Source organism: Caretta caretta, chromosome 8 (assembly GCF_965140235.1).
Source record: "Caretta caretta isolate rCarCar2 chromosome 8, rCarCar1.hap1, whole genome shotgun sequence".
In the NCBI taxonomy this organism is placed as follows: domain Eukaryota; kingdom Metazoa; phylum Chordata; order Testudines; family Cheloniidae; genus Caretta; species Caretta caretta.
The window spans coordinates 67009951-67025435 of record NC_134213.1 but is presented as its reverse complement, the minus strand read 5'-3'; the positions used below and the strand labels follow the sequence as shown (position 1 = coordinate 67025435).

The 15485-nt window shown below is 40.1% G+C and overlaps 2 protein-coding genes across 3 annotated transcripts in view; one reads left to right on the top strand and one right to left on the bottom strand.

Annotated features, from left to right (window-relative positions):
- Positions 1 to 2187, bottom strand: part of HENMT1 (HEN methyltransferase 1) — a 28035-nt gene extending 25848 nt beyond the window's left edge. Inside the window, exon 1 of the mRNA XM_048859923.2 lies at positions 2100 to 2187. The gene's annotated coding sequence lies outside the window, so the exon portion shown is untranslated. The remainder of the gene's footprint in view (positions 1 to 2099) is intronic.
- On the top strand, positions 1732 to 14887 carry PRPF38B (pre-mRNA processing factor 38B). 2 transcript variants are annotated; one of them, XM_048859920.2, is made up of 6 exons: positions 1732 to 2129; positions 8821 to 8889; positions 9206 to 9357; positions 9439 to 9499; positions 12261 to 12484; positions 12784 to 14887. In XM_048859920.2, exons 1-6 carry the CDS (start codon positions 1842 to 1844, stop codon positions 13628 to 13630), a joined length of 1641 nt encoding a protein of 546 aa, XP_048715877.1. In that variant the 5' UTR covers positions 1732 to 1841; the 3' UTR covers positions 13631 to 14887. The 2 variants fall into 2 exon arrangements, with proteins under 2 accessions (XP_048715877.1, XP_048715878.1); XM_048859921.2 differs by lacking the exon at positions 1732 to 2129 and adding an exon at positions 2470 to 2597.
- The last annotated feature ends 598 nt before the right edge of the window (positions 14888 to 15485 follow it).

Sequence of the window (15485 nt, the reverse complement as noted above, 5' to 3'; positions counted from 1 at the left end):
TTAAACAATAGAATACCAATTGAAATGTATTAAATATTTTTGGATGTTTTTCTTCATTTTCAAATATATTGATTTCTATTACAACACAGAATACAAAGTGTACAGTTCTCACTTTACATTATTATTTTTATTACAAATATTTGCACTGTAAAAATGATTAAATAGTATTTTTCAATTCACCTCATACAAGTACTGCAGTGCAATCTCTTCATTGTAAAGTATAACTTACAAATGTAGATTTTTTTTTGTTACCTTGCATAATGACTTAGCCACTCCCAGTCTCTATTCAAGCCTAAGTTAATTGTATCCATTTATTCTTTTATTCTCTACGTAAAAGAATAAATGGACACAAATCAGATATCAAGAATTATAACATTCATAAACCAGTCGGAGAACACGTCAATCTCTCTGGTCACGCAATTAAAGACATGAAAGTTGCAATATTACAACAAAAAAAGTTCAAATCCAGACTCCAGTGAGAAACTGTTGAATTGGAATTCATTTGCAAATTGGATACAATTAACTTAGGCTTGAATAGAGACTGGGAGTGGCTAAGTCATTATGCAAGGTAACCTATTTCCCCTTGTTTTTTCCTAACCCCCCCCCCCCCCCCCCCCCGACGTTCTTGTTAAACCCTGGATTTGTGCTGGAAATGGCCCACCTTGATTATCATGCACATTGTAAGGAGAGTGATCACTTTAGATAAGCTATTACCACCAGGACAGTGGGGTGATGGGAGGTATTTTTTCATGCTTTGTGTGTATAAAAAGATCTTCTACACTTTCCACAGTATGCATCCGATGAAGTGAGCTGTAGCTCACGAAAGCTTATGCTCAAATAAATTGGTTAGTCTCTAAGGTGCCACAAGTACTTCTTTTCTTTTTGCGAATACAGACTAACATGGCTGTTACTCTGAAAAATGAGACCTTGGTATCCCAGTTCACTCCGATATAGCACAACACATAGATGCTGCAACTAGAGGTGCAAGAGCACTCTTTGGTTTGAAGGGGTTTCTATCATGTACACCGTTTAGTTTTGTTCAATGACTTTCAGCACCCCCAGTATAAAAACTGTTACAGCACCCATGGCACAAGGTTTTATATAGTCTTGCTTCTATACTAGCTTCTTTTATTTTCTGTTTTTATGCTGGTAATTCCCAAAGGTGCTACACTATTCCAGTTTGCGGACCTAATTTATTAGAGGCTGCTGCTAACAGGAAGCTTTCAGCTTAAAAGGTTTGGGTTAGCAGGCCTTTTCATGGAATGATGTCCTAAACCCCCCAAGAGGGAATTTATTTCCCATATTTGTAGTCCTTGACTTCAGCGTATGCTCTCCACTGGTGCCAGAACCAGGGGCTCATAGCTCTTCAGCTAGTTTGTTCTTGGGATAGGCCCAAGCGGCATGAGACACGTACTAGGCCGGATAAAATCATTTCCTGCCAAGTTGGTTTCAAGCAAACGAAATTATTGCACAGTTCCAAAAAAAAGCGACAGCTAAGTAGCGAGGAGAGGCTCTGCCTTACGGATCCTCTGCCCGCTGCGAAAATTAGGGGCCCGGGGAGTCACTCGTCTCCCGGAGCAGAAGGGAGGCCCTAACTCTCCGCACAAGGAAACGGCGCCATCCCAGCGCTCTCACAACCGAAGGCTTCTGGGGCCATCGCGGCCGGGCGGATGGGCGATTGGTCGGCCGCGCGGTCGGTCCCGGAAGACGAATTCGTCACTTCCGCAGGGCCCGCCATCTTGTTGGCAGTTAGCGGAGACAGCCCCCGGCTCGGCCCCTCGCGTTTCGCTACAGCGAGTCAGTCCCCCGCCCCGGCCGGAGCACTGAGCCGCTGTGGCGCTATGGCCAACAATAGCCCCGCGTTAGGCACCGGCAACTGCCAGCAGCAGCAGCAGGCGGCCCAGCACCAGGCCGGATCCGTCCCGCCGGCTCAGCCGCCGCTACAGAGCGGGGCCCCCAAACCGGCGGCCTCGGGCAAGCAGGGCAACGTGCTGCCGCTGTGGGGGAACGAGAAGACCATGAACCTGAATCCCATGATCCTCACCAACATCCTCTCCTCGCCCTACTTCAAGGTGCAACTCTACGAGCTCAAGACCTACCACGAGGTGGTGGACGAGATCTACTTCAAGGTGAGGCCAGCGGGGGCGGGGAGGGCCCATCGTGGGAGCGGCTGGGGGCCTGGGCCGGCTGGCTCCCCCCCAAAGGCCTTCCCGCCCGTCTGCGTGCTTCCCATTTCTTTCGGGGGAGCGGGACTGGGGGCGCTTCCGGCCTGCGGGTTCCTCCCTGCTCGCCCTCGCTCCGGGTGGCGGGGTCCCCTTGTCCTCTATTTCGGCCCAGTAGCGAGCGGCATCCTCCTTCGCTGCGCGTGAGCAGGGGAGGGCCGGGGCTGCCTCCTGCGCCCAGCTGGGCTCAGGGGAGCGGCCCCGCGAGAACGAGTAGGGCTTTCCGGTGCTGAGCGGAATGGTGGGCGCGGGAGCTGTGTCAGCGCTGCGGGGATGAAATGGCCGCTCACGGCCTCTCTTCAGGCCCCGGGCTTGGGGAGCGGGGATCCGTGGCCTTCCCGCACAAGGGCGCGTGAAGCCGAGTCCGTGAATGTGGTGAGTAGGAGGCTGTAAAAACCATGTGCAGCGGTTGAAGCACGAGCGTACGTCTCCGAAAGGGAGCTTGTCTGCTCAGTGCTTAGAGCATAGGAGTCTCCTCAACTTGTGTCCCTTTTCCAGGGGGCACGGCCACCCCCCACACCTAGCGATTGCTAGTACGTTGTACTGCTGGGGTGCAAAAGGGATCACGGTGCCAGTCAGCGGTCCCAGTAGGAGCTTGCATGTGGCCTTCCTCTCCAGTTAGAGATTGGGGCATCCAGGTATTGAAACGAGATCAAATAATAGTGCTGCTGTTGGCATTAGTCTGGCTGTGCTGGGGAGATAAATGAACTCCTCGGTGCATCCTTGTCTCAGTTCTTGTTTCGTTAGCAGGATTGAATCAGTCTTGCAGCGAGGCTTCCATCAAGCCAGGGTACCAGGTAGAGGTATGCAAAATTAATGCTCATCAACACAATTACATGCATTGTCCTGCTAATGTGTACAAGTTTAGGGTTATTTCGGCCATTGTTTTCAGTCACTTGTACTCTGGAAAATATTGACGCTCTTCTGGCATGTATTGATCTTACTCCTCAATTCCGTTGTCACTAAGTGGGTGTAATATATTTGGAAATAACCTTTATTACTTTCTTGCTTGGCTTAAAACATTATTGATGGGTAGCTCCATTGCTTAAAGAACAGTGTTCTCAAAAGTGATTCTGTAATAATGGCTCTGTGGGATTCCATGTTTGTGTCTTGATTATTACTGAATCAAGTTTGCTCAGTTTACTGGTTAAAAAGGATGGCATTTTCTCCTAAATGCTAGAGTGCTGTTAACTTCCACCTGGTCTCTTGAGTCAAGATGGACTCTTTTCTTATCATGCATAATTTCCAGTAACACAGATTCTTGAGGCTAGTGTATTGGTCTCAATTACCTGTGTTACTCATTATGTTCAGTGAGATTGCATAGGAATAATCAATTGGAATTCTATAAACAATCCTGTTGATGCTCAAGAAGTAACAGAGCCCATTTCACTTTCCTGGAGCTGTGTTGAAAGTGTAGGACTAATAGAAGTGAAAGGGTGTAAAGACTATTTTTGTCACCTAAATTGAGATGAAATACTGAATAGCATATCTGGAATGAGAAGATGTTGTTTTACGTAGTCACATTTTAGATGCATTCCAAATATTTTAAAATTAGTACATATAAATTGTTTTATACTAAATTTAAATACTCTCTAAAGTTTAATTAACTAGGGTAGTTGAAATAGTTTGCATACTCATGTTGAAAAGCAGTGTGTTCTGTAGTGTTGGATTCTTAGTCGTTATTTAACTTCCAATTTGTGAAAACCTGTAAAGGAAATATATTTTCCATTCTTCTTTAAATAAAAATGTTGAGTAGATTAATTCGACACACACAAATGGGGCTCTTGATATTTAAAAATATTTAGAGGTTTATGGCATAGAGGTTCTTAGTTGGATTGAAACTAACAGAATTCTTACCTGGCACTTGTGTGTAAAGTGGGTGTGATTAAAAAGGATGTTTTTTGTGGTTAAGGCACTAGATTGGGGTGCAGAAGATTTGGATTTAATTCCTGCTTTGACACACACTTATGGCCCCATTTTCTAAAAGAGTTCTATTCCCACTTTGTTGTCAAAATAGTCAGATTTTTAAGATTTCATCATGTTGGGTGCTGAGCTATGGGCAAAACTGACTTGGAGTCATGCTCAGAACTACTGGCTGTTGAGCACTACTCAAAATCTGGCCTCTGTTTGGATTCCTGAATTAGTTAATTTTAAAATCTATCCCCTAATCTGTGTGTGTTTCAGTTCCACTTAGTAAACTCGTGCTCTTCCTTTCTCCTACTGTTTTATACATTTAGGTACTGATCCTGCACCTCAACTTTAGGTATTCTGAGTGGTCCCATCAAGTTAAGTACATGCAGTTGGGATCTGGACTTTATATTTTAAGCTTTTCAGGCTGGGGGCTGTCGCCTACTATGTGTTAGTACCATGCCTTGCACAACAGGGCCCTAGTTTTGGTTGGGGCCATTAGCCACTACTGTAATACAAATCAAATTTGAAGAACAGCTTTTTGTGTTCAGTGTTTATTATTTGGTTCTTGTCCTTTGACTGAAAAGGGAACTACTTTATTCAGCCCATTAGTGCCTTACTGTGTGAGGAAAAAGGTACAATTCACAATGAATAATATGAAATATACTTTCAGTATAATTTATCTGGTACTTGCTATTTCTGAGCTCTTCAAATGTGCTGCTGGTAATATGTACGATAAGTGTGATAAAGCAGGTTGAATGGGTTTCCATATTATTGGTATATGAGGCAAGTTCACATTTTTTAGCGAGATGGCTACTGTCAACGGTAATTTAGCTGTTTGTAAGATAAACCATGGACTACTTCATTGGATTTCAGCATGCTTTATGCATGTATTCAACATTTTATTTCATAGGTTCTCTTAAATAATTCTGAATAGGGCTGTCGATTAATTGCGGTTAACTCACGCAATTATCTCAAAGTTAATTTGATTAAAAAAATTAATCATGATTAATCGCACTGTTAAACAATAGCATACCAATAGAAATTTATTAAATATTTTTGGATGTTTTTCTACATTTTCAAATATATTGATTTCTATTACAACACAGAATACAAAGTGTACATTGATCACTTTATATTATTTTTTATTATAAATAAAAGAATAGAATTTTTCAGTTCACCTCATACAAGTACTGTAGTGCAATCTCTTTATCATGAAAATGCAACTTACGTATGTAGGGTTTTTTGTTCTGTTTTTGAGTGCAGTTATGTAACAATGTGAAACTTTAGAGCAGGGGCGGGCAAACATTTTGGCCTGAGGGTTTCTGAAGTTGTATGGAGGGCCAGTTAGGGGAGCCTGTGCCTCCCCAAACAGCCAGGCATGGCCCGGCCTCTGACACCCCCCCCTCCCCCCCGGACTCCTGACCTATCCACCACCCCGCACTCCTGCTCCCTGACCACCCCGACTGTCCCCTGCCATCCCATCAACTCCCTCCTTTTGTTCATGCCTGCTCTCTCCCCCCCCCCGCCCCATCCAACCACCCCTTCTCCCTGTCTCCTGACCACCTCCAGAACCCCTGCCCCTGACTGCCCCCATTCAACCCCCCTGTTCCCCGCCCTCTGACTGCCCCGACCCCTATGCACGCTCCTGTCCCCTGCCTTCTATCCCACCCCCCTGCTCCCTGCCCCCTTACCGTGCTGCCTGGAACACTGGTGGCTGGCAGTGCTACAGCCGCGCCGCCTAGAGCCCCAGGACAGGCAGCTGTGCTGCCTGGCAGGAGCCAGCCTTGCCACTACACAGCACAGAGCACCAGGTCAGGCTGCGGCTCTGCAGCTGTGCTGCCTGGCAGGAGTGCGCTGCCCAGAGCATTGCGCTGGTGGCACAGTGAGCTGAGGCTGCAGGGGAGGGGGCGCAGCAGGGGGCGGGCTGGGGGTTACCCTCCTGGGCCAGGAGCTCAGGGGCTGGGCAGGAGGGTCCCGTGGACCGGATGTGGCCCGCAGGCCGTAGTGTGCCCACCTCTGCTTTAGAGCCTACAAGTCCATTCATAATGACAGGTTTCAGAGTAACAGCCGTGTTAGTCTGTATTCGCAAAAAGAAAAGGAGTACTTGTGGCACCTTAGAGACTAACCAATTTATTTGAGCATGAGCTTTCGTGAGCTACAGCTCACTTCATCGGATGCATACCGTGGAAACTGCAGCAGACTTTATATATACACACAGAGAATATGAAACAATACCTGGATTTGTGCTGGAAATGGCCCAACCTGATGATCACTTTAGATAAGCTATTACCAGCAGGACAGTGGGGTGGGAGGAGGTATTGTTTCATATTCTCTGTGTGTGTATATATAAAGTCTGCTGCAGTTTCCACGGTATGCATCCGATGAAGTGAGCTGTAGCTCACGAAAGCTCATGCTCAAATAAATTGGTTAGTCTCTAAGGTGCCACAAGTACTCCTTTTCTTTTTGCAAGTCCATTCAGTCCTACTTCTTGTTCAGCCAATCACTAAGAGAAACAAGTTTGTTTACATTTACGGGAGATAATGCTGCCCACTTCTTAATTACAGTGTCACCTGAAAGTAAGAACAGGTGTTCACATGGCACTGTTGTAGCTGGCGTCACAAGATATTTACATGCCAGATGTGCTAAAGATTCATATGCCTTTTTGCTCTTCGGCCTTTGTTCCAGAGGACATGCTTCTGTGCTGATGACGCTCCTTCAAAAAATAATGCATTTGTGACTGAACTCCTTGGGGGAGAATTGTACGTCTCCTGTTCTGTTTTATGTACATTCTGCCATATATTTCATGTTATAAGTGTCTCGGATGATGACTCAGCACGTTGTTCATTTTAAGAACATTTTCACTGCCAATTTGACAAAACGCAAAGAAGATATCAATGTGTAATTTCTAAAAATAGCTACAGTATTCGACCCAAGATTTAAGAATCTGAAGTGCCTTCCAAAATCTGAGAGGAATGAGGCGTGGAGTGTGCGTTCAGAAGTCTTAAAAGAGCAACACTGATACGGAAACCACGGAACCTGAACCACCACCACCAAAAAAACCCAAACAAACAAAAAAGTGAACCTTCTGCTGGTGGTATCTGACTTAGATGATGAAAATGAACATGTGTTGGTCGGCAATGCTTTGGATCGTTATTGAGCAGAACCTGTCATCAGCATGGACGCATGTCCTCTGGAATGGTGGTTGAAGCATCAAGGGATATATGAATCTTTAGCGCATCTGGCATGTAAGTATCTTGCAATAGTGCCATGCAAACGCCTGTTCTCGCTTTCAGGTTACATTGTAAACAAGAAGCAGGCAGCATTATCTTCTGAAAATGTAAACAAACTTGTTTGAGCGATTGGCTGAACAAGAAGCAGAACTTTGTGGACTTGTAGGCTCTAAAGTTTTACATTGTTTTGTTTTTGAATGCAGGTTTTTTTGTACATAACTCTACATTTTGTAGGTTCAACTTTCATGATAAAGAGATTGCACTTCAATACTTGAATTAGGTGAATTGAAAAATACTATTTCTTTTTTACAGTGCAAATATTCGTAATAAAAATAAATATAAATTGAGCACTGTACACTTTGTATTCTTTGTAATTAATATATTTGAAATATAGAAAACATCCCAAAATATTGGTATTCTATTATTGTTTAAAAGTGCGATTGATTTTTTTAATCGCTTGATAGCCCTAATTCTGAAGTGTAAAGTAAAATGTTACCACTTTATACTTGGACTCAAGCATTACACAGTGTCCGTGTAAGACCAGTGGATTTTTGTCTTCCAGTTTCTGAACCAAGTAGTGAAACTGACCCATATTAAATTGATGAGTTTATAAAATTTACATACCTCTGTATCCAAGTGACTATTCCCTCCTCTATGGATTGCTCAATTTTTAATGTAGCTTGAGCAGATCTTTGTGTCTGACTCTCATTACAAGAGTCCAAGGATGGTATTGATCAACTTAGTTCTAGCACTGATCATCAAATCTTGTTTTAAGATGTACTTGAACTATGCTAAAACCCTTCATAAAACTAAACCTGCCATTATTGTTTAGGATGCAGAGCAGGTCATTATCTCAGAGTATCATCACAATCTACAAAAAAGCCATTAGCTTTTTAGATTAAAATATTACAGTTCATAGTTGTTTTTTTCTCATTGTCTTAGATTTAGGTTATAATGAGGAGAGAATAAAAAAATATTAATCTCTTATTAATCTGCATAAGTAGTGGAGTATGTATCCCCCATAGTCATGTGCAGTAAGTACCACAGACTAAAATGCTCTATTAACAAGCATAATGCTAATAGTATGTTTAAGTGAAATTACTCAGCATTGACCATAGTAATGATTGTTTTTATCCCCAGATAAATACTTGGGGGAGACTGCAGTGTAATATAAAAACAGTTACTTGGACAATTTTTTTTTAAGTTTTGAGGAAAGGTTATTAAAATCTTGGGTAACGTGGTCACAAAAAGACCAGATATTTTGTTGTTTTGCTGAAGTATCCAGCTTGCCTTAAAATTCATATGAGTTGATGAGCACTACTGAAAACTGATTTAGGAAATTTTTGTATGAACTTAATTGTATTTGTTTGGGCACATGATGATTGTTTTAAGTACTTGTACATCATCTTTGAAGCTACGTGTGATGGCTGTGATAGTAATCTTTTTCACACTTTCAGGTTACACATGTTGAACCATGGGAGAAAGGGAGCAGAAAAACAGCAGGCCAGACAGGGATGTGCGGAGGGGTAAGTAGAAGTACGTGCCTTCTTAAATACTTTTGTGTGGTAAATAATCACCTGTAAAATATCCCAGTCTTGTCTACACTTGAGTATTGGATCATAATGTAGATGACAAATTTCGAAATTACAGAGGACTGAGATACCCCATTTGACCCTGAAGGATGTGAGTTTGAGGAGGCAAGCAGTATTATTCTTGCTTTTTTCCAATAGAAAAGCTTCATTCTTTTTACATTCTTATTCTTCTGTCACTGAAAATCTGGAGTAATGTTTTAGCGACTGTCTGTTAAACATCTGGTATATCTTTTTTTTTCTGTCACTAAAGGTGCGAGGTGTTGGAACTGGTGGAATTGTGTCTACAGCTTTTTGCCTGCTTTACAAATTATTTACTCTGAAACTCACTCGTAAGCAAGTGATGGGCCTCATAACACATACAGATTCTCCATACATTAGGGCTCTTGGATTTATGTATATTAGGTGAGTAGCAATGTATTTAACTATAAACTAGTTTAATACACAGAAAATTTATTAAATTTACACATTTTTTTGTACTTCAAGGTACACACAGCCTCCTACTGATCTATGGGACTGGTTTGAATCGTTCCTTGATGATGAAGAGGTATGTCGGCGAGGGTAATAATTTGTTTTCTTTTGTTTCCTTTCATGCTGCTTTTTTAGATTAAGAATTTTGATGCATTTTCCTGTAGTTTGAGCATCTTCATGTTGTGATTTTTTCTTTTAATTTAATTACACTAATAGATTAATGTGGGGAGTGGGTCTGATCTGGAAACAAACTTTGTTTTTTGTATTCAAAAGATTTAGTTGAGTTTTCCACTGGCTAAGATTAGTGATCATTTTAAACTTATGTCATATGTTAGAAACTGACGTGAAATAAGTTTAAATAAATTCTTTAAGGTGAGACGTTTGGACTGCATGGTGGTGTGTCTAATGGCTTTATACTCTATACTGTTACACCTTTTTTTTTTTAAAGGGGGGTGGTGGAAAGGGATATGCTAAACAGACCCCAAAAAATAAAAGTTTATGGCCAGGACTTTCAAAAGTGTTTGAAATATTAGGCTTCTAAATGTATGAATTGTGTATTACTGAAAAATTTAATCATGTACTTCGGATGGAGAGAGGTGTGTGATTGGAATCAACAATTTTACAGCAAAACTTTATCTGCTCATTTCTGTGGCAGTTATATCTCAAGTGACTAGAAACTAAATGTCACTAACTAGAAGTGAGCAACTTAATTACTGGATAGGATGGTGCCACCTGTACTTGTCTGAACATTCCTGTTGATCCATGGAGTAACCAGGCAATTTTAAGTGCTAAGTTCTGAACTCCTTCAGTCAAACGGACTGCATTATTATGCAGTAGGGAGCGAGAATGAGAAAATAGCATCAAGGGAATTATTGTTGTGCCTTATCCCAAAGTTCCTGGTTAGAGAAATTGAGTGGGGGAATACGTAACACATTTCTAGGGTTAGAGGATTGAAATACACAATCCTCAAATTGCAGTAATATGTAGTATTTATTGAGTTTGAGTCTTAAGTTATTTACTAGATTTAAGAACATATTTTCCTTGACTGGTTGAGACGAACACCCTGTATTACAAGAAATATCAAACTTCATGCTTACAGAGAAGCCCTATTTTTAATAAAAATGCAGTGTAATACATACGCGTGACTACAACACAGTATATTTATTTTACACAGCTACTTTCATACTAAGCATCAAATACAGTACAAAGGAGACATTTGTTAATCCAGGTAAACCTGTGTTATTGTATATTTGTAATGTGATCAAAATATTCCTTAATTAAGAATTCAGCTGTGGGGTAATTGCATAATTAATAGTTAGCATCCCTCCTTCCCCTTACCCCCCCAAGTGGGTGCTACTTTAATTCTTGGATATGAACATTAACTACATTTCTATGAAGTGCTGCCTTGTAACTTTTTTTGGGGAGGCTTCAATTCCAGTGTCCTACAAGCTATTTCCTTCATAGGACAAGTTGAACAAAAAAATGATTGAACTTGCAGGCCTTAATCCGTGTCATTACTATTAAAGGCCTTACTTTGAATTTATACATATGACATACTACACAATTTTGGCTCTAATATTTTTAATAGCAGTATACATTAATGTCTCCTATCTCTCCAAAACTGTATGTTAGAGGAAGTGTTAGAACCAGTCTTTCTCAGCTGCTTCCCCAGTACTTTTTTATGTAGGAGGAAGTGCTTATAGCTGGTTCGTATGCACTTTTTTGCCAATGTTGCACAAACTCATTTAAAGATATGGTAAACATTTATGATAAGGATAATTTTAACCTCTAAAGTTTTTTCTCAAGTCCAGAAATCTAATATGTTGAAACTGTTCAACATTGTCACACTTTTCTGTAACAGAAGGCCTCTTTCTGTTCCACACAGTTATTTTTCTAAGTGCTTCTAATGTTTGTTCTGTTTAACCATGTAGATACTCGCAAGGTGCTACATTTAAGCTAACTCATTGTTTTCTTCTTTAGATCTCTGTGAAACGATTATATTTGGAAATACTGTATATCTGAACACTTAAATGTGTGTGAGTGCAAGCAGTTTTACATTTAGATTTTCTCTTCATGTTTAGATAACAAATCTCACTTTCCTTGTGTGCTTGCACTATAGGTTTGGGACTTGACAATAGCTGACTAACATGTCCTGAGCTGTGAGAGGGCATAGCAAGAAGGCCTTCATGCGGTAATGACCCTTTTCAGAGACAATGGTCATCATGGATTATGCGTTTCCAATTATTTGTTCATTTATTTATTTTTTTACATATTTCTAAATTAGAAACCTCACTGCTTCATGGCAGTTGGTTTGCTATTGCTTCCAATTTTGTTAGGACGCCATTTTATATTACAACTTTCTATATGATCATTTATAGAGAGGAAATGGAGTAGTTCTTATGTGGATAGGCCACAGTGTTGGCTATCACTGTGTACAGTCATGCACCCATAAAATGAGGTATTAAATATAGCCTTACAAAGAAATTCTCAGTTTTGTTGCATTTAAATAAGATACAAGATCATACCATTCAACTAGACCGAGTAAGAGGATTACACCTTAATTTGTTCATTGAGACAATCCCTTAACATCCAGATGGCTGCAGGCTTACTATGGACCTGCATGCATGTGTATTAAGTCCCACTCCCTATCTGTAACATTTATTGCCAAATCCAAAGGGTACAAGAATTGGAATTTTTTCAAGAACATTTATTAAAGTGTGAAACAAGTAAATTTTCATAATTGAGACTTCAAGATGGCAATAAATATATCAGCATTTGTTTAAAATAAGCAATGAACTTTTTTGACGGTCAGGATATTTTTTCTTTGTGTTTTGTAGGACCTGGATGTGAAGGCAGGTGGGGGTTGTGTTATGACCATTGGGGAGATGCTTCGTTCCTTTCTTACTAAGCTCGAATGGTTTTCAACATTGTTTCCAAGAATTCCTGTGCCAGTGCAGAAAAATATTGATCAGCAAATAAAAACCAGACCTAGAAAAATCAAGAAGGATGCCAAGGAGGGAGTGGAAGAAATAGATCGACATGCAGAGCGTAGACGTTCAAGGTTATACATTATCTTTTCAAAATAGTGCAATTGTAAAAGCCAGTATCTAGTGCCTTACACTTCATATTATCAGAAAAAATAGTGTCCTACCTTTGCTGGGACAACAAATGTTTCTAAACTAACCAGTCAAAAGAGTGGATTGATGGTAATACTAATGAATAAAATAATTAAATGATATTGAAATAGATGCACGTTTGGCAATTCATGTGGAACGTGAAGATTCATAAAACACAAACTGGAAAAATCCAGAGAGCTCATTGTTAAAATTTCAACTTGTAAATCCTTTATTTTTAACGTAGGTCTCCAAGAAGGTCTGTGAGCCCCAGGAGGTCTCCTAGAAGATCCAGAAGCAGAAGTCATCATCGGGAAGGTCATGGATCATCTAGTTTTGATAGAGAACTAGAAAGGGAGAGAGAACGGCAGAGATTAGAACGTGAAGCTAAGGAGAAAGAAAAAGAAAGGCGAAGATCACGAAGTACTGATCGTGCATTAGAGCGGAGGCGAAGCAGAAGCAGAGAGAGACACAGAAGCCGTAGTCGAAGTCGTGATAGAAAGGGAGATAGAAGAGACAGGGATAGAGAGCGGGAGAAAGAAAATGAACGAAGCAGGAAAAAAGATAGAGACTATGACAAGGAAAAGGGTAATGAAAGAGAGAGATCTAGGGAACGGTCAAAGGACAGGAAAAGTAAGGGTGAAATAGAAGAGAAAAGACACAAAGATGACAAGGATGAAAAGAAGCACAGGGATGATAAGAAAGATTCCAAAAAAGACAGAAAACATAGTAGAAGTCGAAGCAGGGAGAGGAAGCATAGGAGTAGGAGTATAAGTAAGAATACAGGTAAGCACAGTAGAAGCAGGAGCAAGGAGAAATTAAGTAAACATAAAAATGAAGGTAAAGATAAATCAAATAAACGAAGTAGAAGTGGAAGCAGAGGAAGAACCGATAGTGTTGAAAAGTCCAGAAAACGAGACCACAGTCCCAGCAAAGAGAGATCCCGAAAGCGTAGTAGAAGCAAAGAACGATCCCATAAACATGATCACAGTGATAGCAAGGACCATTCAGACAAACATGATCATCGAAGGAGCCAAAGTACAGAACGAGAGAGCCAAGAAAAGCAACATAAAAACAAAGATGAAACTGCGTGAACTCAGTGAAAAGTGGATCACATTGAATCCTATAAATCTTTGATTAAATCCTGCTTATTTTTTTCTTAAAGTTGAGATTGTGCAGTAGTTGAGCACTCTTTTTTCAACCTCCCTCTAGGCTGCAGATTGTCATTTCCTATGTTGGGTAGGGAAGTGCCTTTGTAATCCCATTTAATGCATTGATGGTTTCAACCCATGTGTTTAGTTTAATTCATAATGCAAAGATTGTTCTTGCGTTTTTATTGTTCAAATGTTTCTGAAATGTACAGTCTGTACATATGTCCTGAAAATGTTTTAATTCCTTTGGCATGGTTGCCATGTTGGTTAAATTTGTATAAGGCAATAAACTGCCACTAATTCTACTTTTGTTTTGTAGGTGTGGAATTATGGTTTATATCTAGAAATTAGCATGGCTGTGCTTTGCATAATAGTATGACAGAAGCTTTGGGGGTGGGTCTTGATTGTGTATTATAGCTCAAATATTTATGTGCATATGATGTACATAAGGGCTGAAGATTTAGAATTAACTTGTGTCCATTGTATCTACTGTCTTAGAAAGCTTTTTAAAATGTATTATGTTTTAATCCCCAACAAAGTGTTATATTCAGAGTAGGTTTTCAAGCAGGTAGCAATTTTTAATGCAGGGATTTAGATTATGCTGAGGCTTATTTAGTAACCCTCTTAAAAATGCTACCTCAGAGGGACACTGTTAAGGTTGGTAGGCCTGTACCATAACTACCTATGCATTTTTTCTTTCTTGTTTAAAAAGTCCATGTAAATTTGCTCTTCTTTTCAACACAATTTCTTCAGTTTTTCATTTTAAAAAATCAGTGCTGTTAACCTGTCATTCATCATAATCCTAGGCTAACAATGGCATGTGAGAATGGAGGAGGGAGGTAGGAAGGAGAATTTTTGCCAAGAAACAGATTTTAGTTTCAGACTTCCAAAGCATTTTTATAAATGAAAAACATATTTAAAATAAGAAATACCTTGATAGTGTCCTTTTTTTAATTCATAATGTTTTCTACAAATAGTAAAGATTGCTGTTCTGAGCTGAAAATTTCATCTCCAGATGTGGGAAAAGTAAATAAGTTTTTAAAACAGATTAGCTAGTAGGAGGTAATACCAAAATGCACTATTGAAAAATCATATAATAAAAGTCCAGTTCTGCTTGGTAGGTTGTTCTGATGTCTTGTATATTGAGTGAGGAGAACCATCAGTCTGGAATAAACACTGGATTAACTCCTTTGTGCTGGGTGTCAGCTTTTCCCTGTATGTTCATTGCCAGTTGAAAAGATGTATGTGTGGATTTTTTTATGCCTTGCTCTAAAGGAAAATGATACTGTGTATGGACTGGGACTTCAAAGTAATAGGTCAATGTATAAAGACTAATCTGGTTAACTCAGGGTTTAAGACTGTTGAAATGTGGATCATTGGTGGTTTGAGTGACCTGAAAGTGAAAGAAGAGGTTTGTGTCGTCCCCTCCCCTCCCTTTGCTTTTGTATGATGTAGCACTTCTAGGTATTAAGTTTAAACAAGTGTTTAATGCAGTCACTTTCCTTCTCCTGTTCTTTCTTTCATAGTATATGTCAATAAATCTAGTTAAATTAATTTACTGTAGTAAAACAACTTTCTAGTTGTCCCTGATCTTGCAGAATAAATAGCGAGTGCCTGAATTACTAAGGCAAAAAGAAAATATTTTGGAGGAAAAAAATCAGCTTGTTTCTGTATTAAAGAAGCAAAGATAGCTCAAGCTCAATTTTTTTTTTCTTCTGGTCACCTTTAATTCTAAATGTATTGTTGTTCTTCCTGGTGTTCCCCCCAGCAGCAGAGAAACACTTTCTAGTATTGAGGT